The sequence below is a fragment of the Scleropages formosus genome, chromosome 17 (assembly GCF_900964775.1).
Source record: "Scleropages formosus chromosome 17, fSclFor1.1, whole genome shotgun sequence".
In the NCBI taxonomy this organism is placed as follows: Eukaryota; Metazoa; Chordata; class Actinopteri; order Osteoglossiformes; family Osteoglossidae; genus Scleropages; species Scleropages formosus.
In genome coordinates this window covers 10868220-10895876 of record NC_041822.1, presented here as the reverse complement: position 1 = coordinate 10895876, position 27657 = coordinate 10868220, and the positions used below count along the sequence as shown (strand labels likewise).

The following is a 27657-nucleotide window of genomic DNA, read 5'->3' as shown; positions in this document are numbered from 1 at the left end:
TTCTCCCCGTGTTTGTGTGGGTTTCCTCTGGGGGCTCTAGTTTCCTCCCACAGTCCAAAGACATGCTGTTCAGGTTCCCCCATAGTCTGTGAGTGACGGACAGAGTGTGTTCCACTGATGTATGGATGAGTGACCCATTGTAAGTAGTGTATCTAGCAGTTTAAGTCACCCTGGTGAATAAGGTGTATGGGCTCATAACACTATATAGAGTTCATTGGAAGTCGCTTTGGAGAAAAGTGTCTGCTAAATGAATAAATGTATTGTGCGTCTAACTGCAAGTATACTATCAAGTGATTCAACAAAATGTATATTATTTTTAGTAAGTAGAGCATATACTAATAACTTTACAAATGTTCTTGGATGCCACAATATATGAAGTGACAGGCTGCATGCACCCCCCTGGCCACACATTGGGCACTTCTGTCTTAAGCTATTATACAGGTACTCAGATGCACAAAGCATTTTGGATCAAGTACTGTATTAAATGGTACAAAGGCTGGGTCCTCCTGAAATTTGAAGGAGCAACCTTAGAATAATGTAATTGCGGTTAAGAATCTGGCTGTCAGATAGGTCAAAAGTAAGGTTACTACTAAATTTAAGAATAAACCAAAGATCTGCTGTTCATTACAGAGGCAAAATATCTCACAATTTTTCTTCATGCTCAATTCAGGTAGATCACGCCAATAACTAATATTTGGTTTTCAGTTCCTTGGGATACAGGAAGATTTTCAAAGACTGAAAAAGAAAACTGGATATGGTTGGTAGATGAGAGGGTACCTATAATGCTTTCTACAATCCATTTCCAATAAGGGCCGTTATTATATTAAGCAACTGTCCTTCAATCTATGTTAGATACCACAAACAGAATTTTTTTTTTTAACATTATTTCCACCTGCTGGATGGGCACTAAATTACTCCGAATTTTTAGATATATTACTTAAAATGAAGTGACCATCTAGAAACCAGTTAAGCACACTCACATACACACACTATCAGTAACTTTTAGAGTCACTAGTACACCCGAAAAACATGTCTTTGGACTGCTGAGAACTACTGTCTTTAGGCTGTTGACTGTTGAATTCAGATGATCTGACTGTAGACACTCAAGGACACATGCAGTTCTAAATAATCTGCTCAACATATACATGCCACACAAAAAACACTGCTATACTAATCTATTACAAACCATAACAGTGCCAATATTATTTTCTTCACAAAATAGTAAAAAGGTGGTATAATAAATGGCAAAGTAATTAACATGGTAACAACATGCAGGGAAGAAGACACACCCCAGAATCCATGTCCAGGAGTGATAAATGTAACGAGGATTAACCACAAGCATCTCTGGTTCTCCATGTCATAAGCCAAACCATTACAGCACTTTGGAGCTCCAAAACAACATGTTTCCTTGGAACACATCATGGCAGTTTGCCCAACATTACAACTCATAATTCGATTCACATACGACAAAGGTATTATTTAAAATTTAGAAACACTAGATAAAAGCAGTACTGCATTATGTTTTTTCTCCCTTATATTATCAGCACCCTTTGATAGCATCTTTATTATTTTCATATCAAATTCTCTCACTTCAAACTCTTTAATAACTCCAAAATCCATCCTCTATATCCATAAATCTTCCAAACAACAACCACGAGAGTGTCATGAGTCATGATAAAACAACGAGTCAGGTTTATCTCTTCTTGTCCGACACTCTGGTTTAACTGGCCTCGACTGTGGACTTCATCTAAGGCCCCCACAGAACTTCAGAAGGAATCATCAACTCCACAAGACAGAGGAAGGAGACAATGGAGAACCTAATACGGAAACTATGTGGCATATTCTCCCATATCACCAAGCTTCCAGCATGCAGCTGCTCAGCAGAGAGTAAAAGCTGAGCCTTTCCAGAGTGAGTCTGTGTGTCTCCCCCGACAATGACTCACCTTAAAAGTCAACTCCCACCAACGTTCTTCACTAAAGAATCTGTCTGCCTACCCAAACTTTCCAAGCTATGGCTGAAAAAACCAAGACCTTATAAAAAGCTGCTGGTAGCATTGGCTTGAATTGGGGAAGTTGTTTGAGAGAAGCCATAAAGATCAATAAATGAGAAGTAAAATAGGTATTTTTTGCATATAAACTCCAGAAAATGCTGCAGGCTCAGAAGGAGCTCTCTAACGGTCAGCTGAATGACTCAGTAAAAAAAGCCTAAGGTGATGAACACAAAGTGGACTTTGGTGGTAAAAATGTAGATCACTTGAGGCAAACCATCAAACATAAAAACACATTATTAAAGAGAGTATTTTGGTCCTGACTCCAGCAGCTTGATTGTTTTATGACCCCATACAATAAAACCATCAAGTTTCGAAACAGCTGTGGCTAATGACACCTGCTGTGTTGGTGCCTATAAGTACCAATTGCTTGGCTGGCATTCTGACTTCACAATAGAGGTAGAAAAAAAAAATCATTCTGTGGACAGGGTCTCAGTACATAAGGAATTCATTTTGTCATTTGTTTATTGTTGGACAGTGACCGCAGAGATATATCTCTATGTTTTGTTTTAAAAAAAATTTAAAGATATATAAGAAATTGTAAATTCAAGTCAAAAGTTCAGCCTGAAAAATACAGGTCACCCAGAAAGCTGCTACTGAATTATTCTTAACTTTAAATTATGAAAGCAAAAGCTTTCAACAAAAGTAGTAAACCAGATGATTCATTAAATTGAAAAATACTAGTGCTTATAAATCTGCACATTTTTCTTTCAGTTTTAAACGTGTCATAATATCATTTTCATTAAGTCGTCTTCTTGGCTTGACCACTGGTTTTGGAACACTCAAGGTTCCATGCCATTATAGCTAGAAAAATAGATGTAAATGTTACATAATGTTGACATTATTCCAAGGGGTAATTTTTATATGTGAAACATAGAGGTTTAATAAATATTACAGTGATCCCTTAAATTCGGATAGACCCTACTGTGTATAGTCCATGCAGGCAAAAGATGAGCAGCAGTTACAGTTTAGGCCTAAAAGCCAGGTCAAGAAATTGAGCCACTTGCTTTGTAAGTAAGTGCATACTAACAAATTTCATCAAGGTCCCTGATCTTATGTTAACAGTAACTAAACGCTATGGAAGCCAGAGGCACTCTCACTCTTCTTGAATGAATTATTTTAAAAGGTGCAGTCGCCCAGCTCTAGGTCTCAGGAGGACACTGGTGCCACACTGTGTGCTTTGAGTCAAAATTCACTCCTTTTGGTCTCCTTTGGCAACAACGAAGCAACAATGCCGTTTACTCAGGGGACCTCTCAGATGTGTTTGCTTCTAACAGAGGACGGGGAAGAAAGGTCCTCTACGCTGCAATATCTTTAGGCTGGGAGAAGCCACATGGTACACCTGTTGCCGTGGGCAGTTGATCACACATTTAAACCATCCTTGTGGATGAACAGAGTTTTCTACAATGTGCCTCAACGTGTTTGAGAAATCTTGTTATATATGTAAACCCAGAATGTGGCAGGATATGAACTCATATGTAGACATATAGTGAGGGCTACATCTTGGAGATAGCTCAAACAGTAGGTACAGGCAGACTAAAGAAATCACATCTCTATCTCCTCTGGATGGTTCTAGCAATTACTGTCTGACTTACAAACCAAATGGTACCAACTCAAGCCCTTTTTCTGCCAGAAATATCAAATTCATTTTAAACATGAGAAATAAGTGCAAGAATAAATCACCTGTACAGCTTGGCACATGACTAACAAGAAGGTTTATGGGGCAGGATTCTTTGAACCATACAAAAAACAGATAATGAGCTTACCTCAAATACTTCTTCATCAAGGATCCTGGTTCCAAAAACTACAATGCCTTTGGTGTCAATGGTGGGATGTGGGCTTCTGCTTAGGGTCTTGGTTGTCTTTTTTTTACAGTCCAGTATCAGGGTGATAGTCTGTTTGTGTACACTAAAAGCTACGCGATGCCACCTAACAATGGAAGCCGGAAGTTTTGGCACAGGTTTACCAAACAAGACATGTAAAACATGAGAGGTAAAACACAGCTACAGTTAAGGACAGTTAAGAAATTTCAAGTTTAAAAATGCCTAGAGACAAAACACAAAGCATAAGAAATGTTACGTGTCCGAAACATTTTGTACAGGTACGAAAATGAGTATTCTTAGAATTTTAGGCTGACAAGTCTAGAAACAAACCAGCACCTCCACCTATAATTTTTTTTCTGTGTAAACAGACATTCAATCATCACATTTAATTGCTAGAATACAGGAACCGAACATGAGAGAAGAAAAGCAATAGCGGGATCTACGAGTTTGGAAGCTGGCTTACTTACTTTCCATCAGCCAGATTGACACCTGTGAAAAGAGGATAATCTTCCGGCCCAGGTTTGCCCATGTGGTCCTCGTACAGGAAGACAGGTGAGCGTCCGACTTCTACTCCCACCTGCTGAATGCCCTGCTCATTGTAGATGGACAGCAGGAAGGACTGACTGCCTTTCTTTGGCTTTACTGTCATCAAGATGGAGAAATCCTCAGGAAATGCACCCACTGGAGGACAAGGAGAGGTTTTAAATGAAAAAGTTTTATTCATTTCAGTTTCATCCTGTAGCGGTAGACAGCCCTTTCTGAGTAAATAGCATAGAATGCATTGTGAATACATTGACTCCCACTTACGTTCCATCTTTTTCAGCATATTAAGAGATGTGCTGAGAATTGCCATTTAAAACAACTAACGCATTACATTGCTTTACAGATAGTTGTGTCATATTCAATCCAACATCAGAGACATGATCAGCAAGGATTAACATAGGTCACAAAAAACAGGGATAACTGAATTTCTTTTTTTTTTTTTTTTTTCATTGAGGATTTCAAAGGGCAAGTTTTGCAAGAGTGCTGTCTACAAATAGTTGCAAGAACAACAAAGCCACACAAAAGTTCTCTCCAATTTTCCAGCGTCTGAGTATGGCTAAGGACTTTCCACTGAGACAGCAGGTTCCGCCCTTTAAAAATATATTAACGAAAGGAAGGTGCAATCCCTCTAACAGACTCATTGGAGCTTTGGTTTGTAAGGCATTCTGTGGAAAATGTCCACAGGCTTACTTCAGCAGTCTGTAATATTTTTATTATTCCACAGCCTGTATTTGGATGGTACTCAAACTCATGAGAGTACATACTAAAATTTCAAACAAATACAATAACCGCAATCATCAGCCATAAAAATGTGATTTTTAGACTGTTTATAACACAATTCTGCAGATTGCTGACAGAAACATATTAATATTGTAAATGTAAATATTAATTTAGTAAACACCACGTTGATGAAGGGATATATAAAATTCTAAATATTGTCTAGATACGATAAAATAAATGGATTCTGCATGAGTAAACAATTTCCTTAAAAGGTTTCCATTCAAAAAATTATATTCCTCTTAACTTAAAGACAGTATTTTTATACAATAGGACAGAGAACAGCATAACCTGGTGAAAGGCATATATTATACATTTTTCGTGGAAGAATGATATTTTTGACAGATACCTAAACCATATGGCATATAAAACAGCAGAGCACAAACTGTTTTGAACTTTCATGCATATGAAGTTGTGAAGAGTTGTGTAGAGGAACACAAATGCTCTTTCTTTTTACCCTTTGACCCAACAAAATCCTTTTGTGTGGTCTGACTTCCTCTGTTAGCTAATTATTCATGTCTCCCTTTGGCACCCTGGGTAATTAGCAGAGGGAATTGTGGGATATCCCCAACCGACTGGAAAAATGGGAGGTGAAAATAAGGCTGGGCTTGGCTCCACTGCGGTTATAGGGTGAAGAATGTAGGAGTCTAGAGAACACGTTTAGGACCACAGAGTTCCACAACCTACCAGCCAGTCACAAGGTTCCCAAGACTCATAACCAACATAAGGCAATGGGATAGAGCAAGGGGGGCATCACACGTCAGGAGTTATGCAGCTGAGCAGACAAGGGGGAGCGATGGAGAGAAGCATAGAAGGAGGTTGAGTCCCAGAGAAAGTACTGGTCTTTTCATTAGCTTTTAGTTTTCAAAATATTTTATTTTTTCTTGGAAAAATTTATTTTCATTAAGCTGACAAACCAATACACACACACACATTTTCAGAACCGCTTGTCCCATACAGGGTCGCGGGGAACCGGAGCCTACCCGGTAACACAGGGCGTAAGGCCGGAGGGGGAGGGGACGCCAGTCCGCCGCAAGGCACCCCAAGCGGAACTCGAACCCCAGACCCACCAGAGATCAGGACTGCGGCCCAACCCACTGCGCCACCGCGCCCCCGCGCCCCCCCACAAACTAATACGTAAAATGCAAAATGCCTAAGAGCAGCTCCTTCGTTTCCAATAAATTTATCTATTCAAAATTTCTGGAATTCTTGAGTTAATTTTTTTTGAAGAAATATACTGAGCAAAGCATGGAGCACTTCTATAAAATATCCATGTTTTTTCAACAGATTGTATATAATCATCAATGAACTTGTGCTTAAAATTCACTCTCCTATCTGCTTCCACTCTTCAGTGCCTCAGGTGACCTATGATCTATCTTTGTCAGAAAGAATGAAATTGCATGTATAAATAAATGAAACCTTGGAGTATTTTGATGGGTTAAGATTTATCTGGTTGGCTAAGAGTGCTGCCTGTTCTTGAGATGCTGGCAATGGCAATAAAAGGCTGGGTTTTAAATGTCAGACACTGCACTCTGGACACCCACTGCCATTATTGCAGATGTTATCAGAAAGCCTCTATGGAATGTGAGACTCCCATTATACTATGATAATTGCTCTTGTCAGTATTTTCCTGCTGCAAGCCTGTGTTTTTATGCCTCCGCTGTTCTCGCCCAGGTAACCAGCAAATTGATATGGGATTCAATTTACTTTGGCAATGTGATGTTCCAATGAGCCCTTGAAATTTCAAAAGCAATAATCTGCCATTTGACCAGTAAAATATTGTAAGAATACCTATAATGAATGAATAAACATCTGAACCAATAATCCTTTTCAGTAATGTTGCATTGCAAAAGTAAAGTAGTAGTGATCTGCGATCAATATAAAAACTGCAGAATGCTTGAAAGAATTATTTTCACACTGGGGAAATGTCTGCAGAAGCCAGGAGTTGTCCAGAAGATCCAGATGACCCTGGAAACTGCTCCACACCTCCTCTCTGAGGCCTTGTTTTTTCAGCCTGAGTGAACTAACAGCAGTCTTAAGTGATAATATCCAACACCATGTTTTTTTCCCCAGTTTTGGACTTGTTTGTTCATGTAAAGAAGTGAAGAAGAAGGAATCCCTGTGTTCCAGTTTGAATGAGAGTGAGAGTCTATTTGGGGTCTCACTTTGTACCGTCTCTGTTAGCACTTCTTGCCATCTGTATAAACAGCGGCCTTTTCAAATATATGACTCCAAGGCTTCACTGAACCTCTTAACTGTAACTAGTGGTATAGAGAATTCGCCACGTAAGACATCTCCAGTTTCACCGAACCAGTATTCTTTGGAAATCTTTACGTGCGTACAGCATCTGCTTTAGCACATCTACCATTCACCCATTAAACACAGAAGGGAGATAAGCATAATAAGCACAATTCTACAAGCTCACGATCACATTTAAGACATAACGATCTAATTTTCGACATTTCTATAAGGTTTTAACCTTAATACAAGGGAGTAAAACTTTTCACTTTGATAAATTGCCTTCTCTGTGCAAATTTCTCTTAAAGGCTTTCTGTGGGAAATAATGACCCGTCTGGTTCAAGGAGTTCAAGTGATTTTCAGTGATTTTTTTCTTTTTTGTGCACTCAGCTTAGCTCAGTTTTTCCTCTCCTACACGTTTTTTACGGAGCACGCAACAGCAGCCGTTGGCAGCTCTCCATCACAGACTCCACAAAAGCACAGACATGTGCCTCTTTCCCTACAGACACACGTGGGGCCACGTGAGTGGATTCCGGTGTCTGTCAGCTCCGTGGCGCATCAGGGGATTTGGAAAAAAACAACTATATGACAACAGTTAATTAGCCTGAAAAGCCATTTTGATTCCCCTCCTGTCTTCTTAATTAGATGGGCCGAGTTTGAAGTTTTGGGGTATGCCACATCTTCCGGACATTGCCCAGTTACTGCTGACCAAATCCAACTAACTTAACCTAATCTAACATGACCAAAGTTGATCTGATTGGTATGCTACACCAACACAGTTTTCTGTAGTAACCCCCCCAGACCGATTCATCTAAAGTAATCTTGTCATGCCGTGGAAGCAGTGTGGGACTTCTGTGACGGGCTGAATAACTAAGCACTCGACATGTCTATCTTTTTAAACAAGGTTGCCAGCTATACTGTTAACAGACATTTAGTTGTAAACTATACAACTACTATATATATTTGCATCACTTTGAGACATTCTGTTCAAAATCCTCTGGAAACTTTTGGCCACTGCAGCTGGGTTTATAGCTATGTCTAACAACTTGGCCAAATGTTCTGAAAGTAAACTCTTAAGTAACACAGTTATATATGAATTCATTTATAGATAGATAGATAGATAGATTTCTGCTGTGAAGGCTCTATTTTCTAGCAACTTAGGCATTTTGTCTCCATGGAGTAAAATAGCAAAAGGAAGGGGATCTCACCAGTAATTACAACCAGAGGGTTGGACAAGCCTATTACTGAGTAGCACAAAGAAGAAAATAATAAACTTGAATGATCTCACTCTGTGCTCATGGAGCACATTAAGTGAAAATTTTTTCTAATTATTAACCGAAAGTAGATCCCCTACCTACAATATGGTGAACTGGACAGAAGTGCAGAATTAAAATGACTGACAAAGACTGAGGCCCAAGAAGGCAGCAGGGATGATGTGTGGTACAGCTGGTAAATAGCAGCAGTCCCTCTGAAGGGGGTGGCACCTCATTTATAAACCCATTTACAAGTTGCATGGCATTTGTGAGGTTTGCAATCTCATTATGGTTGAAGGAATGAATGCCAAGGGTATGCAGCTTTAAAGGAATTGTGAAGAGAGGGATCAAGCCCTTGTCAGCTTGTATAACATAAAGCATTTGGATCACATTACCCGCTGCCTTTGACTGTCTCTTCAAGTCCGCGGCCTACTGCTTCAGCGCTGATTTAGGTAACCAGAGCTCACTTCATGAAGCAAGACAGAGGGCTGGGAGACATAGTGGGGGTGCTGCAAGGGGAAAAAACCCTGGATGGAAGAGCTTTTGTGTAGAGTTGAAAGAAAGAGTCTCAACTGAGTCTAAAATAATGGGCTGCTCTGGGGGTAAGCTACTGCCAATATAGTATGATTTCTAGATACCCCTTTTTCTTTTTTTACATACCTGTTAGATGCTTACCATATTCCTGTAAAACACTTGCAAATTGCACAAGTAATCTTTTGTCTCCTCCTGGCCTGGCATCCAGATTTAGTGGTCTCTCATCTCTTAAGAGAAAACTCTTCATTTTTAAACATACTTTATGTCTTGAAACACAAGTCTCATATGTGCTCTTTCAATGTTTGGTTTTCATTCTTATTTGTTTTTTTTTTTTTTTTTTTTAAAAAAGCAAACACAGAACGTCATGTTGAAAGAAGAAAAAACATTAAATTTCAATGCTGATTGTTGCAGCAAATAATTGTAAGTGACGAAAAATTTAACTGAAATGAATAACAGACAGACTGGTTGGTTGGTTGGTTGGTTGGTTGGTTGGCTGATTCATTCTACCAGGTAAGTGTGAGAAAATGAAAAGCTGATGTCAGCGTGGTAGCACATCACCTGCATTTTGACCTCGTAAAAGGCATACTTATTCAGTCTGGCACATACACATCAACCAAGAAACACATTTACAAATAATTAAATATGAATGCCATTTTTTCAGAGGACATAATTAAATATTGTTCTTGTATTAGAACAAGGCACAGCCTCCGTGGTCTCAACTGTCTCATAAACATGAGTATAGTCATAAATCTGGCTACAATATCAGAATGGGAAAGAAGGAGTAAGTGAGGGAATGGGAGAAATTACAAAATGCAATATGAGCTGGTCCTTCCACTCCCAGATTGCTTTGTAAAATCCTTTTCATATAATTCACAACAACTGTGTTCTACTTCACCTCTAAATGCTGGAGAGTGGCAATATTTGTAATGCTTTTACCAAAAAACATAAAGACAAGTATGGTTTTTACATAACACAAATGCACAGGTGTGTTACGTATAAATCTCCTACAGCTTTTCGGTTTTGTTGAAACACAAACAGCTTGATCAGAAGTTGATATATATTTCCATCACTTTGACACATTCTGTTCAAAATCCTCCGGAAACTTTTGGGCACTGCAGTAGCTGTATCATTTAAAAAAATCAGTGCATTCATAAATGATGCCTTAAAAGAAAAAGGTTCTTTTTCTACATGAACAAATTCATTTCAACAATTATACTGTAACTTATTTATTTGTTTCAATTCACTTAACAAAGAAATGTGTGTGGTTGTTAATATTACCAGATTTTACACTTAAGGGATGAAACAAAATACTAAAATCTACAGTTCCTTGCAGCTGAACGTGCAATCTGTTCATTACATGTGGTGAAGGAGTGCATTGAAATGATTCCAAGCCCAGAAGTACAGTGCAACATATCCATTTTTTCTTTTACGGTAATTAAAAAAAGAGCTGAACATTGACCATGTTAAATTAAAAATTATAACCCCCTTTGTACTGAGGTAGATACTGTATTAAGTATATAGATGTCAAATCACTACAGGCATGCAAGAATATTGAAGAGCTATTCTCTATGTTGCATGAGCAATGCCCTTGAAAAAACAGCTTGATTCTGTGCTTCAGATACATGCAACACATTGTGCATATATTTCACTTCAAATACTACAATGGAGAATGTTCTTATATCATCACACAATGTTATCCTGGAATAAGCTGCTGAGTTGAGCATTAGATTAATGACTGAAGACTCATAGCAGAGGTGGAGCAGACCTTAAAAGTGAACACAATGCTGAAAGGGTTGTGTATAATGTATTACCTTCCAAAGGATTTTGAGAACTTACCAGGGTAAAGTTGTTTGGTGGGTGCACTGAGCTGAGCCTCTTTGGATACTCTATAGGCCACATCTGGTCCTTTGGAGGACTTCCTTTGTGCACAAAAACCTGTTGTTTTTGTTACACCTTCAGGTAAACTGTGAAAATCTAATATCTTCAAGAGATCTGCAGGTTCCGCTGTAAGAGGAGAGAAGAAAGATATGAGAAATGTATCATTTTAACATGCAGGTCAACTAAATCAAATTACATAATGTATCTGTCACTTGTATTCATTATTCTACATCTGAACCTTTAGAATCCACCTATAGGCTCATAGAATTTCTTTCAGACCCTGACACTTATAAAATCAAGATGCATGCTTTCTTCCTCCTCCTCCTCCTCCTCCAATTAATGATTCGTTGTAAAATTCTTTAAGGCTCTTAGATGCTTCTGTGATGGCACAGATTCTCCAGTTATTAGTGTTTTCTCAGGCTTTCAGCTTCTGTACAGGCTTCATTCAGGACTACTGGTCACCAATGAGTTACCTGTGCTGCTTCAGCCAGAGAGGAGACTTCTGTAGTGTTGGGGTACTCCCACATGGCCAACCAACACCACCACTGACCTCCCAATGGCACATCACATAGTCACAGCCACAGGGGTACAATTAACTTTGCCTACAACAGGGCCTCTGGGTTCCCGTGGGGTTCGACCGTATCATCCTGTGACATGTGGTTTTTCTCAGACCTACACTTTGGCAGATGGGTGACAAAACAGCCTGCCAGCAACGAGCCTCATAAAACAAAGCATAGCCTTTTCCATAGCGGACCTGTCCCTTCAGTATGTGGAAGGAACACCCTCATCACACTGCAAGAAGGGACTGGCAAAAAGGGTGAGAGAAGAACAAAAAACTGCGGCGTATTTTTTAAACCTCATTTTCCTCTCCAGATTGCATTTTTGAAATTCTTTGTGCATTGCGGTGCAACTGGAAAGGCATTTGCTGGGATCCTAAAAGAGCAGCTGTTTGAACCAAACACAAGTAGCCTGGATCAAGTATCGCAATAAGACCACACACAGAAGACAGACAAGCTTTCAACACTACCCTCACCACCTCCCCACTCTTTACCCCTCTGAACCAGCGTGTGCATCCTAAGGGAGTATAAGCACCCTTGAATTTTTGCGCTTTCACCACCTCCCAATAAATTCCAGTCTCAAAGTCATTAAAAGACTCAGCCATGTTAATGTCAGCATAATTAAAAGAGCACAGGCTGGGCAAATCCTCACTGAATGAGCGCACCAGTCAACAGCACTCATTACACATTATATCTAAAATGAACTACACCTGGCCTCTGGTATTTAAATATTTGTTCTACAAATTGTCTGTTTTACAAAACACTCATTCATATACTGTATGTTTTTTTATTTTTCTTCTCATTAAAAGACATTTTTTGAACTTGCAAAGAAAATCCTAGCAAGTTTAGCTGGTCGAAGATTCCTTGTTCACAGACTAGTACACACATTAGCTGTGAAATAGAACTCTACACGTTTCCCTTATTGTTTATTGCTCATAATATTAATCTTGCTTACTCAATTTACACCATAAAAATTGATTAAAGGGTAAACAAGCAGTTGTTAGACCTAATCTAACCACATCTAATAACAAGTTCAGTGTTGTTTATGACAAAACACAAATAGTGAGGCACTTTATCATTATTGTTGGACTTTTAGTGATTGCTGGTTTTTAAATTTTATTAATGCATTCTCAGGCTATGAAAGGATTTTTCAGAATGAACAGCAATTCATGGGTGGGCAACTGTAAAAACCAGATATAATCCGTAGAGTAAACAACAGTACTCCACGAAGAACTCCCAGTTCCGATAATGGCTCCTGATAAGTGATCTGTCCCAGATGTCATAAAAATACATCAAAGTACACAAAAAGATTTCACAAAATGGTTTCAATAAATGTTGTTGAACATTTACAATCCCTTTCAGAATGAAAGTGAGAGAACAGGCCAAAGAATGTGCAACATCTTCATTGATTGTAATTTTTCACCTACCCATCCATTTCTGAGTATGAGATTCATTTATATGTTTAGCTGATACTTTTCTCCAAAGCAACTCACAATGTTAAGCTACTTACCCATTTATACAGCTGGGCAATTTGAGTGGAGCATTTCTTTAAGCTAAAAACCTTGCTTGAGGGTGCAATAGCTCAAGGGGGGATTTGAACAAGTGACCTTTGGGTCCAAAGAGAGTAGCTCTTACTACTACACTACAAGATGTCCCTTTTGCTACCTAAATAATGTAGATTCTACACAACTGCTGCAGCAAGAGTTGTTTGGAGAGCCGTGTTGAGGGCGGCTGAGTGTCCTTAACGAAGGCTCACCAAGGAATACATTATTACACTACTGCAATTTATTTTGCCCTAACAGAGTCCGCAAGCCCTAACTAGCTTAAGTCTAACAGACTTCTTAAATTCTAATTTCTTTCAGTCTGAACTATGGCACACAACTGCATAAGTGTGGCATACGGCTTAGCTGAGGCTGAGATTTTCCTATGGTTCCAAGTTGTCTGCACTGAGGTAAGATTGAGGGATTACAGTGATCAGCAGCACATACAAATAACACTACAGATAAGGAAAATCACAAGAAATACTTTTTTAAAAAAAATATTAGAGACTGATCATAAAGGAGCTTTAGGTTACATAAAATCCAAGGATAAGAAAAGCACAGTTTTTCATTCTTCCTCACTGAAAAACCTATAAGATGGAGAATTACATAACTATGTATTGCACAAACAATCGGTCAGATAGATCTACACCCACTTAATTGTACACTAATATACAAAACAAACCTTTGACTCTTAGCTGTCGTAGTTATTGAAATGTTTGCAGACAGAAATGGTGGCCGGAGTGCCGTTAAATATAGGTCAGTAAGGTGGCCAGTTTGAAAAGAAGCAGCTGTCTTTTGTCAAACAATTCCCTACGTTCCCACAGATGTACGGGTGTGACTTGTATCGAGCCAAAACCGTAATCCTGATTTCAAGCCTTCACTTCCCCTCACCACATGGGGCACCACACAGCTGTAAAAATTTCAGGTCAGAATCTTCACAAGTGCTTTCCTTGCTTTCACACCAACTTCCAACACCAAAATGCAGACTCCACATGGAAACTGGGGGAAGACTAGAATGCACATTGGCAGTAAGGCTGAAACCAGTGACATATGGCATTGTTTGTTTAGCCAACATAACAGTTGTTTATAATGCTTTAATTGTGTCTTGTTATATCAGCTGGACTGCGCAAAGAAAACATCCTGTGCATCTTCATCACTTACCACTGCCGCTATCATCTAAACGAACTGAGGACTGTCAATTCCATATTTGCATGTGTATTATATTCTTTCCATGTCAATTGCTTTAAAGCTACAGGAATCTGACTGAAGGCCAATACATTGTCTATTACCACAAAGGACAAAATACCTAAAAAAGAAAAAAAAAGAAGCTTCATTCAGACTAAATGACATTAATTGGAGATAATTCTATAGTTTTTTCTAGGACTACTTAACACCTGCAAAGCAGAATTGGACACAACATTGCTCTTTTATGCTCGCTATGCTTCCTTTCCTTGGAAAAATTAACTGAGATCAGCTTTCACCTAAAAACTCCATACCCCCTTTGTAGTACTTGCACCCAATTTTAGTGTACCTCCAACATTTTGAAGCCATTTCATCAGTTACTTATTTGCCCTGCTGAGAAGCAGCTGTCTTGATTTGTGTGCTGCCTTTCGGCTGCGCTGATTTGCCTGGATTAAATGCCTGTTTCATACAAACTGACCACATGTTCTGGGGCAAGAAACTTTGCTGACAGATCCATAATATGGTGACAACAGTAGACAACAGAGATGATTGCCTGATACAGAAGATTCTAGTAAGTATCTTTCAGGTGAAGCACTTTAGCAATCTTACTATTACTCAACACAAAATGCGAATAAAAAAGCTGCGTGTGTCTGGGTAATACCAGGATGGAGCAGCAATACCAGAGTAGGACGAATTGGACAGACAAATGTAATTAAAGCAACCCACAAACGTGTTACATCTTTGGAAAGTGCCACAGAAGAGCTGGGAGGAATGACTGATGATTTCCTGCTGAAACTTGCAAACCAAATGCCTCCTGAAAAATCCAGGATCTTCAAGGGTTTAAAAACTTTTGACTGGTACTATAAACATTAGAACATTAGGAAAGGAGATGAACACCCAAAAGGAGATCACCTCTCATTACCGTCCTGTTGACCTCTCCTACTTTTGCTGTGTCTGTCTGTCTCTCTCCTTCTACCCCCTACCCAGAGGCAGCAGGACCGCTTGGTGTTGCTATTGCCCAGTGGAGCGCAGGAGGTCGTCAGAAAACTTTGATCAGCCCCCTTATTGCCAGATGCCTGTCTTCTCCCAGCTTAGATAACTATCCTAGTTATTCTGTGCCCAGCAGGGGGATGTGTGAATCAGAGAGGCGGAAAGAATCCTGTATCCGCTCCTGGGCTTGAGGTGCCCTGCCGCCCTGCTGGTGTTGGGAAGGACCCACTGAGTGCCAAAGCAGGGCAATGAGGAGGAACAAGGGCAATTTAGTTCACCAGCTTTAGTTCAGGCAGTTGGGGTTTCTCAAGAGGGAGCTCATCATCCTCCAGAGACCATTGAAATTCATGACCATATCTGCAGTACAGACTGTTTAAAGATCCATGACTGGTCACAGTTGTATCAAAACTGCTGTTGAACCAAAATTTTCTTGCTGTTCTGAAAGCTTCAAGAGGCAAGAGAACAGATTATGATTAACTACACATTTCTAGTTCAGTTAAATCGCTGCCATTACATGTAAGATGAACACAGGTTTAAGCAGCTGTTCTGTCTTAAAAAACAAACTTATCTTATAAACTGGGATTAGTGGTCATTTTGTTTCCTCTGGCAATGAACACCAAACGAAATGCCTTCTCAAAAAAGAAAACGTTTGAGCAAAGTAAATTTAGCAACTCATTTCTCTATACTAAGTCAACCACTTTTAATATTTAATAAGTAAACAGAAAGTTGTATATAAAACATGTTATCAAAGCATTAAATAGAATGTAAATTTCATCAGTCTCCTTTAATACACCTCATCCTGGAGTTTAACATTTTTGGCCCTTCGGAGAAAAGCAGTCGTGTGCATCGTGGGAACTGCATTTAAATGAAGGCTGCAGCTGCAAAATTTGGTAATTTACACCAGTTAGTAGGACTTATGAATACAGAAACTAGCTGTCATTGTTTGAAGCTTATCCATTTTTACAGCCTATATCACAGGAAAAAGCAGTTTTGCATGTAAATATTAAAATTGGCACTCTGAATCTGATAATAGTGGTAGATTTTTTTTAGGTGTATGGAGGTTTCATCACTGGGATATCTAGCAGAGACAGTCTAAGACTAACATAGTACTTCGTGTCAACATTATAGAACTCAACAGAGTGGGAGGACAGATTCTCACACACACACACACAGTGGCTGAAACCACTTATTCCAAGCAGGGTCACTGCGAACCGGATCCCAGCCCGGCAATGCAGGCCTAAAGGGGACACACCCAGGACGGAATGCCAGTCAACTGCAAGGCACCCCAATCAGGACTTGAACCCCAGACCAACCAGAGAGCAGGACCCAGCCAAGGCCACCGTGCCACCACACCTTCACAGGGGTGGGGCTGATTCAATACTTACGAAAAAACAAGCACCATTTATTTTGTCTAACACTGAGACGGCTTCTTACTGTTGTCTTTAAAAAAAGGTTTCATTCTGAAATTTTTGAATATAGTTAATTTACTAAAAACACACTGGAACATTTAATAAAACTGGAGGAAACAGCAGTGGGCTTTAAACCAGATAAGGATTTACCTAACAAAGTTTCAGTTCTAGCTGCTTTAATCACCATGACATATGGCATTGTTTAATACTGCCACGAAATCTAGAAATACAATTACTTATTTCACTGTCACTGTTCTCCAGAGCAACTTACAATGCTAGATTTGTATAGTAAGTCATTTGTTGCACGCATTTTTACAGCAGAGTATTATTACTGTGTCAGTTTAGGGTAAGTACCTTGAGTAATTAGAACAGGTGGTAGGATTCAAACCTGTATTCTTCCAAAAGAAGGCAACTGCTCTAACTATGAAATACAAATATAGTTAAAACCATTCATCTGGGTCATAACATCTCATCGAAATGTTTAATTTGTTATGAAAAAAACGCATATTTGTTACGTTCATAATATAAAACACTACATGAAGATAAAACCCTAGGGCACGTATAGTTTTGAACATTAGCATTGCATATGTGTGATGGGATTTCACATCAAGGTTTTCATACACGTCCCTGACTTTATTTATGATATTTTAGGTCTTGGCAAATGAATCGCCAGGTGCCATATATCCCTTGTGAAAGTCATGGGGCATAATGTATATAGCAGATTACTTCTTTTCACACCCACCAACAGACTCATCTACTACTCCTTTCTCGAAGCATCCAGGGTAGACACAGATATTATGGTCACGTTATGCAGTATAGAAAGAGCAAGCAGACCATCTGAAATGGGCAATCAGGATGCTAGCGGAACAGATTCCCCTTTTAACAACATGCAGTCCAGCTGAGTTGAGGCCAAAAGCCACCTTTTATGCTTGTCTTATGAGACACTGACAAGCTGAATGAAACAGGTCTGCCATGGCACTGCTTTGTGGAGATGAGCCTCAACTATATTTCAGATTACACCTGGCACAATGTTCTTCCTTTGTCACAACGAGGGCTCACATCTAGCAGGGCTTTTGGGCCATATGGCAGAGCTTGCTGGGGTGTGTGCTGCACTTCTGGAATATCATCTGGTCTGGAAGCCACAGCGGAGCAGTACATCCTGTCCATATGAAGGAAACTAGCAGAGCCAAGAGCGAACGTCCATTAGGGAATAAAGTGTGTGTTCTAAAGGTGCAGCTGCGTAGTTTCTAAACTGTTAGCTTCAAAGGTGCAGCACACACACCGCCACCGTAATTAATATGATCCACCACCCTGTCCAAATGCAAAGGGCTCCTTAAATTCTTATTGAGACAGAACAACATATTTTAAGTGCTAGCTCACTTAACATGACAGAGCTATGGAAACGCTTCTCACTAATACATTGCATATGTTGTCCTTTCAAAACAAACGGCTCACAGCTCAGATATTGCTTGCAGCTGATACGATCCGCGTCAAAAAACTGTAAAATTAACATGTAAGAAAGTAAAAAATCAGAAAAGGTTTCTGAGGGTGGAAACGAGCTGTCTCGCAGTTATTAGCCGCTACACAGGAGATGTAAACATTGCCTTTGATCCGAAGCCTTGTAATCCCTTATAGTTCTTCCCCTAAAATGAACAAGGGCCTGTAGGAAAACCCATCTGCTTTCAATACGGCCAAAGTGCTGAAACAAAAACTGCGTATGAGTGCGCATAAAAGCTTTTTGCACCATTATGCAATAGCAAACTTGCGTTTAATTTTGTTTATTTTGATCCAGGGAAACAAACGATGGTGTTACAGGTCCTGGCATCCCCCTGGCCCATCTGGAGCCTCCCCAAAGCTAAGGAGTAAGCCTGATGGTCCGTTCGCCCTTCCCCTCCTTTTTATTCGTCATGTTTCAACCGGAGGCCTGGCTTTGCTGCCAGCTTTAATTACTAATTACTCGTTCTCACCCACAGCTGTAGGGGGCGCTCCAACTTGGATTTCCATCCAATGAGGCCCGAGTTCGGATGGGACCCTGGCAGCCTCGGCCAGGCCAAGACAATGTCGTTTCGAAAACACTGCTTTGGATCTGATGTCCCTCTCAGAGCCTGAAACAGTTTTGATTTGGCCCTGATGAGTCTCCTCCAAGCCAGCTGCTCTGGAAATGCTCGTCTCTGTGTGATTCCGCTTACATTTCTAGGTGGGGCTGATTCGTCTCTTTATTAACACTGTATGGAGCACCACATGTCCTCATTGCAAGACAATTCCAGACATAACGTGAACATGACTTCTCTAGCAGATGTAGTGTCCACACCCGCACTTGAAAAGTGTGCCGTCTCTTCCTTTTCTGCATAAACATACTGTGACTGTTACTCAGCGCAACTGTCTACCATGAGATTAATTTGGACTGAAAAATATTATTAAAACACCACTGTTAGAATGAATATATACTGACCGGATGAACGACCTGAGAGAGCACACACACGCTGTCTGAAACCACTTGTCCTGAACGGGGCCATGGCAAACTGGAGCCTAACCCGGCAACACGGGGCATAAGGCTGGAGGAGAGGGGACACACCCAGGACGGGACGCCAGTCCATCACAAGGCACCCCAAGCACGGCTTGAACCCCAGACCTACTAGAGAGAAGGGCCTGGCCAAACCCACTGTACCACCACAACCCCTTACCTCAGAGACCTTCTGTAGATATTACCATAGTAAGACAAATCATGATGTTTTCCTTTTCTGCAGAAGTTCCACGGAATAAGGAAAAAGCCACATAGATAAACAGTGAGCAGCAGTTAACAAGTTCACAGCTAAAGTACCACAGTGGGTCAGCCACTGTCTGGACCTTGAACCGCTCGCTGGGATGTAAACATTTAGCCACATGCTTCCCTGCTCTCACCTCCCCCTTCCCTCCTCAAATGCCAGGAAAGAGAGCAGAATTTTAATTTCATTTGGGCTAAGTGCCAGGGCTCTCGTACCCCAGTCTGCCCGCCTCACAGACACCCCCAAACGGCACAGTTCAGCACCGTGGTTCTGGAGCCTACTGGACTGGGGGACGGGGGGGACAAATCGCCCGAATTAGAAGGTTACACAGGACAAGGATTAACATTCTTCTTTGCTTCTTTTCCATTTTTTATGCCTGCTTTGTTTCTTTGGCACATACTTGACCCCGTGCTGAGGACAAAGAGCAATTAGCACACAAATTGACTGGTTGTCAGGGGTCTTGCAACGAGGGCACTGAAAAAAGTCTTTTTTCCACCCAGCCATATTCCCCGACAAAGGCAAAAGTACTATGGTCATTCGCACTTTTTACCACAACCCTTGCCAGTCCCTGTCAGTTCATAGTATGGAACTGAGTCCAGTAGGACTACAGTGAATATGATACACACCTGTGTACCTCTTAACAGTGCTCAGCACATTATTTATTAACGCACTTATTTTCCTTAGTATATTTTATTGTATATTTATTTTATTTTGTAAATGTGTAATTTATGCCAGGGCGGTGCGGTGGCGCAATGGGTTGGACCGGGTCCTGCTCTCCGGTGGGTCTGGGGTTTGAGTCCTGCTTGGAGTGCCTTGCGATGGACTGGCGTCCCGTCCTGGGTGTGTCCCCTCCCCCTCTAGCCTTATGCCCCAAGTTGCTGGGTTAGGCTCTGGTTCCCTGTGACCCTGTATGGGACCAGTGGTTCAGAAAGTGTGTGTGTAATTTATGCCTTATGTCTTTATAATTTACGTCATAAGCTGCTGGGAGGATTCACAGAGTAAGAATTTCACTGTGTGGTGTAAGAGACTGTCTACTGTACATATGACAATAAACTCTTGAATCTTGAATATCATCTTATAGACCTATGTCATCACTTAACATGGATTACGTGATTTCAGAAACTCAAACTATATATTTGACTTGTGCCATTGGATACATTAGACTGAATTCAGACATACAGGTGCCTGTATTGGGAAGTATTTACGAGGACTGCCACACGTTCCTTTGTTTTATACTTTCATACTCGTCTTTTAGTTATGAGGACTGCCAAACACTCATCTATATCATCTCTCCTTCCTCTCAGTCCTGGACATAAGGAAACGTGGCTCGTATCATGTGCCCGGCCTGGACTCTCACGCTGTACTCATTATTTCTGCCACATTAAGGCCACTGTCTGCTGAACAAGTGAGCGAACAGTCTGTGTGTGCCAGACTTCCCAAAAAGTGTTTCTCCTGCCCTTTCTAGAAGCATCCACACACACACACACACACACACACACACACACACAGAGGCATACACGCACATACTGCTTTGTCCCAAAACCTTTCAAGCTCCGCTTTGCTACTGGCTTATTCATATAATACATCTGAATAAATTGTAGGTTATAGAATAGGAATTGTGATACACACACACACACATTTTCAGAACCACTTGTCCCAGATGGGGTCACGGGGAACCAGAGCCTACCCGGCAACACCGGGCGTAAGGGGACACACCCAAGATGGGACGCCAGTCCATCACAAGGCACCCCAAGCGGGACTTGAACCCCAGACCCACTGGAGAGCAGGACCCAGTCCAACCCACTGCGCCACCGCACCCCTGGAATTGTGATATTGAAAGTAAATAAGAAACAGTCCTGAAAAAATGTTTATGCATTAAAACTGTTACAGCTGGAGACTCCATGTTTTCATTTTACGTTTCATTTTATGTTTGCAAGTTAAAAAAGCGATAACAGATAGAAATAAATTAATTTTCAGTATCATTTCAAGTCTAATTATCGTAATTTATTATTGCATTTATGTCTAATACACAGGAGTTACACAGTGTTATGTCTGGAGTTCTTGCCAAATGGTAATCCAGAGTTTGACAAGAGGAGTGTCTCCCTGTGTCTGTGTGGAGTTCTTTCAGAAGCTCTGGTTTCCTCCCACAGACCAATAACAAGCAGTTCAGGTGAACTGGACACTCTGAATTCCCAGTTTTGTGTGTGTGTGTGTGTGTGTGTGTGTGTGTGTGTGTGTGTGTGTGTGTGTGTGTGTGTGTGGTGTCCTGTCCTCGATGTACACACCAGCCTTGTGCGCATTGATTCCGGAATAGGCTCCACGCCGCTGTGACCCTAACCAGGACTAGCAGTTATTGAAGGTAAAGTGACAAGAGTGATTTGCATTATAAAAACAGCTGGTAGTTAAAATAAAAAGCACTTATAAATTTTGCTGATTTGACTTTTTATTTACAAACGCCGGTTTATTTTTTTGCTGTCTGATGTCATCCATAATCCAGCAGAGCACGCAAAATCAACTTTTACAGATTAGTTCACAAGCAGCTTTAAAAAATTACTGAATATAATTTGCTGTGAAAGGCTGCTGATTTTGTGAGCTTTATTATCACCAACAGCAGGAGGAGTAGAGATCTACGAACCCACTTTCACCAACCTGAAAATCCCCGGTAGGTTTTCACAGACTGCTTTGTATCTGCTAAAGGCACAGACTTGCATTCTAGTAAATGGTGCACCTGCTTTCGCATCTGAATTTATTAAAAGGTAGTTTATTTCTTCCTGCTGTTCAGTGCATGAAGTTCATCTGGTAATGCTGATAATGTATTATCTCCTCCATCCTGATTTCTGTTTATATTATGAGTTCAGCCCTTCTAATTCTATAAAGAGTGTCAAATATCTTTTCTTCTGTAATTTCTGTATGGTGAGCATGACAAGGCAAGTGGAAGGAGGAATAAATCTCTGTCACAGGCTAAATGGAAAAACTGAGAGAAGCACCAAGGGTGCTGTTTTTAATAGTTAGCCAACTGTAAAAGATCAGCAATAAGGCCACTCACTCACTTTCTCCTTCCCTCTCACATGCAGTGAAATGCACTTTCTCTCAGGTTGTTTTTTTTTTCTTTTATTCTCCTCCTTTCCCTTCCACCCTCCTCCCCAAATGAGCACCAGGGCACACAAAGCCTTAGCATTAAAACATCTGCAGCTGCTTTAAATAGCTGGCACACACATGTGCTGTCTGAAGGTTAAATACTCCAAAGGTTCTTGAGTAATATCTGGCCCATCTGCGGCATCCTGACACCTTGGCAGTGCAGAACCATGATTTAGATTACCAGAGTGCCTAAAAGCCAAGATCACCGAGAAGACACCTGGCATCGGGGCGTAACTTCAGCGTCCGCAACTTGCTTTGAGTCTCCACCTCTCCTCGCTCCTCATTCTATGTGGAGGATTCTGCCAACTCTAATTGGAACATCTGATGCCCATTACGGCCGGCGGCTCCTATGCATTGCTTCGGTATTTTCGTAACCTTCAGATTCTTCTGGCTGAGGACCCCAAAACCTGCAGGGAAGACTTGAAAGACAATGCCAACGAGTGGTTTTCAACACAGTGAGATGCACAGTGTCCAAGCTGCTGGAGTCTGTCAGCACTCGGCTTGTGCGCACACCAAACATAAATGGCATCCAGAGCTCAGCTCCATCAGCAGCCTTGTACGTATGACACCGTTTCATATTACAAGTAACCAAATCACTGAACACAATGAGATGTTTTGCATATCAGGGCTGAACTAAGTATTGTCAAACTGTATATGAAGAAAAACAAGAGGTTAAAGAAACCTTCTGTGCAATGAAGAAACGCCTCCTCCCGGGAGCCGAAAAATACAGAACCAGTTCATGGTGATTTGCTCAGAGGCTGCGTTTCCACAGGAAATCCGCGTGTTTCTCTTTTCCTTTCCTTGGGTTCACTTTAATAAGGCAATATAATTTAGCATAGAAAGCCAAGCACAACAATCCAGGAGAGATTTCATGTTTTCTTAGTACACACTGGAGCATATCACTGTTTTAGTGGAAACAATAAAAGACTTCAGATGAAAGGTACCCTTTGTTAAATAACTCAAAGTACTCCTTCAATAGTGGCTCGCAAAAAAATACTGTATTTATTTCTGTACTTCAGCATAAATATATGCAACAGTTAGTGTTTATAACGAAAAATTTAGCTTGATGTAGATGTGGGTCCTGCGAAATATTGGCATCAGCATCGGCACTTTTTGTGAGCTAAAAGTTCGATGTACCGCTTTATGTAATGTCCACATAACTCTCGATGCTTCATATTTCTCAGGTCTGATTTAATCCAGCACATCAGTTATTTTCAGCAGTACCTCAATAATAACAACAAATATGAAGATTCATTAATCTTTTATCTCAAAGTGTTTTTCTACTGGGTGGTGCAGTGGCGCAGTGGGCTTGGCTGGGTCCTGCTCTCTGGTGGGTCTGGGTGCCTGGCTTAGGGTGCCTTGCGATGGACTGGCATCCCATCCTGGGTGTGTCCCCTCCCCCTCCAGCTTTGCGCCCTGTGTAGCCAGGTTAGGCTCTGGTTCACTGTGACCCTGCTCGGAACAAGTGGTTTCACACTGTGTGCGTGTGTTTGTGTTTTTTTCTCCATGTGTCTGTAGTAGTGAAAGAAAGGAATGAACAAACTGTTGGCTAATCCTCTCTGCACAGCTAAGGGGATAAATATAGTGTCACAACCTAAAGTAGCTGAAAATGAACCACATTATTCAGTCGAAAAGGTTAAAGTCCTAATTCATAAACTGCGTGAAACAGGTTAGGCAATATGTAGGTTGAATTTCATTATGGTGAGAAACACAAGAAGGAAACAGAGCTTTCTTGTCACAGCCATAAAACCACATTTAATAGGAATTTAATAGTAATAGCGATTTATTTTTACAAAACATGGAATTCAAGACATTATCTTGACAAAGCACAAATAAATGAGCTGTTGTACTATAATTATTATATTATTATATACAGTAAATCTGTGATGTGAAATATGTCTTTTCTCAGTACATCAAACTCTACCTCCCAGCTCTCCTGCCTCTTGCTTCTGGATGCAGTTGTTCTTGTTTCTTCGCCTAGCAGACGCTTTCATTAAAAGCATTTCAAATGATACTTTTTACATTTACATTTGTTATTTACAGCAGTTATAGCTAAGTACTATTCTCACAAATAAAACAGGTTTTTCAGTCCTGGAATCCGAACCTTGAAATCTCCGGTCAAGTTTGGTTCGTTCACCACTGTGATAAACACAAAAAGTGTCAAAGGCTTCCTTTGACTATGGAGTTTTTTCTGTTTTCAACGGACACTGTCCTGTTGTACTGCTTTTTACACAGCATCCCATTAAGAGTCTCTCTGAGAACATCAGGCATATGCAGTCTCACTGTCATGGACAAAACCAATGAACAGTTCCTGAGTAACTGTCTTCAAATCAAGGGCGACACACGAGTGTGTTCTGGCTTAGAAGAGGAATGGCTCCAGTTTTCTCATCCACTCTTAAGATAATAAAGTGGTTTAACATCAGCGCTGAGCTAGCAGACTACGACCTCAGCCCTGCTTTCACATTGCCCGAAGGAACGTCTGCAATCGTCTCACTAATAAGTAAAAATAGAAACGTTCCAACAAAAATGTGGTTTTCAGAGAAGTTCAAAGGCCACGCTATGCAATCCTTCATTCGCCTTCAAAAATGCTTGCGCTCTAATATTCCTTTCTTCTGGATGGAACTGGAGATGGAAAGACTGATTCACTGCTTACTGTGTGTCTCTCTCACAATGGGACACTCTCAATACTATGGTGCCCTACCTTTCCTAGTACCAGTACTCCATAGCATTTCTTCTAGGCTCTGGGGATCTCAAGTCTTGACATCTTCCCATACAGAAAGTATTACTATTAAACAGGGGAAGTGTGGAGGCACAACAAGTACCACTAATGTCTCCTTTCTCCTCCTTAATTCACTCCTGGCTGTGCATTCTGATGTGGGTTCGAATCCGGCTCAGTCTGTATGGAGGTGTATGTGTTCACGTGGGTTTCCGCCGAGTGATTCCGTTTCTCCCCACAGTCCGAAGATGTGTTTCAGGTGAATCGTTGAATCAAATTACCAGTAGTATAAGTGCAGTGTAGTGACTGAGTGTGTTGCACTGCTCTGACGGACAAATGGGGATATAGTCCAGTGGCAGAGCACATCATTCACATGTATGAGGCCTTAGGTTTGATCCCTGGCATCTCTACGTTCCTTTCAGTGGACATGGCGGCAAGGTAAAGATAGAGCTCCTGCCTCATGGTGCCTGGGTGCTGATACAAAATGTAAGTTTGATCACCATTCTGCATGGAGTTTGCATGTTCTCCCTGTGTTCATATGGTTTTCCTTCCAAAGATGTGTGTGTGTGTGTCTTCTGTTCCAGTAGCTTGAGTAAGTGTCCCCACAGAGATTAATGAAGGATTACTGTTGCTATTATAAATGGGTGAACAATTGTAGGGTGTCTAGTGTAGTGTTAGTACTGTAAGTCACTTTGGGTAAAGGATAAATACTACACAGAACTAATTGCATGTTGTTTTGCACGAATAAATATAGGTCTAAAGCTAGGAAGGAAGTGCTTTTTTCTTTTTATGGTGCTGGATAGTCATATGTTATCTTGGTTATATTGGCACCTCAGGATCACATCACAGCCTATGTAACATCTTAGATTTAAACCACACACACACACACACACACACACACACACACATTGTCTAAACCGCTTGCCCCATTCGGGGTCGCAGTCTGTCGCAAGGCACCCCAAGCAGGACTCAAACCCCAGACCCACCGGAAAGCAGGACCCAGTCCAACCCACCGTGCCACTGCCCCCCTAGATTTAAACTAACAGGGACTATTTCTTTTTAAAATAATCCATTTTGGTTAATGCAGATTCACCAAACATTGTACCCTTAGACATGCCACATTCAACAGGTCATAATACCCAAACAGAGGATAAGGCCAAAATACACATAGAAACACACTCCTCACCTGTCATTAATGCAGCAGGTGTCACAGATCTCATCAGTTTCCTGCCATTTGCTGATCAATACATATGTTTTAGTGATTGTGGCCCATCCTGAGTAATACTGGGTCAGTGCCAAAAAAGCCTTAATTATTAAACACATTGTTTGAAGTGACTCAGGTGTTCAAGTAACTCAACGTTTAAAATGAAATATGCACCCAAAAAATAGGATAAATAAAATTGGCATACAAACGCAACTACGTCAAATTTCATTCTTAGACCGCAGTCCATATGGCCTATCAGGCAATTAAATTTCAGCATATAAATTACAGGGAAATGCCAACAGTCAAAAGACGGCCTTCAAAAGTTGCCATTAATAGTAGTTAACGGCAAAACCAAAAATTAATGGAAAGTGCATGTAAAGTCTCGAGAGCCTAATCTTATTTCATCATGGAAAATGAGCAAACCTAACCATTTCTAAAGTCCATAGTGAGCAGGCATTAGTCTTTCCTCCATAAAATGTGCAACATACTGTGTATACTGAGTGTTCCTGAAGCTGGTTGCTTTCAAACTTGTTTGTTAATTTCAATCTGTCTCTGTGAGAATCACACACGTTTATTTAGACCCTGGGTCACTGTCAACATTGTGACCAAACACTAAATGCTCCACAGACAACTTCACCAAACTGGCACATTCTGCGGGATATACAACATGCCAGAAACCAAACACAATGTGTCTTGGAATTTGGGACTACAATTTCACACTTTTTCACCTCTTGCATTGAACACGGTGACACACTTGCAATGAGAAAGGGTGTCAGTCATTAGTATGACCGCCTCGGAAGATCCCGTTAGAAAGGATGGCAGCACTTTCAAAGCATCACCCTATCAGGAATAATAAAAACCAAAGCTGTATATCATACCAAGACTTAACAAAAGAATCGTGAGAATATGCTTTTTTGGGCAAAGTCACTGAGAACAAGATAAGTCACAAGTACTAAGTAGTAGTCATAAATGCTTTGTAAAATAAAACACTTTGTCCTTGCTAAAACGCTTTCATTTCAACTTTCATAATGGACAGCGGGTTCGTACACTTCCTTTATTAA

General features: G+C 40.7%; 1 protein-coding gene across 2 annotated transcripts in view; it reads right to left on the bottom strand.

Annotated features, from left to right (window-relative positions):
- The window catches only part of LOC108938540 (collagen alpha-1(V) chain-like), a 90771-nt gene that overhangs the window by 56609 nt on the left and 6505 nt on the right, over nucleotides 1-27657 (bottom strand). For both annotated transcript variants that reach the window (XM_018759125.2, XM_029259534.1), the window contains exons 2-4: nucleotides 11053-11220; nucleotides 4339-4552; nucleotides 3815-3977 (exon numbers count right to left, since the gene is read on the bottom strand). In XM_018759125.2, coding sequence (XP_018614641.2) covers nucleotides 3815-3977; nucleotides 4339-4552; nucleotides 11053-11220 — 545 coding nt within the window. The remainder of the gene's footprint in view (nucleotides 1-3814; nucleotides 3978-4338; nucleotides 4553-11052; nucleotides 11221-27657) is intronic.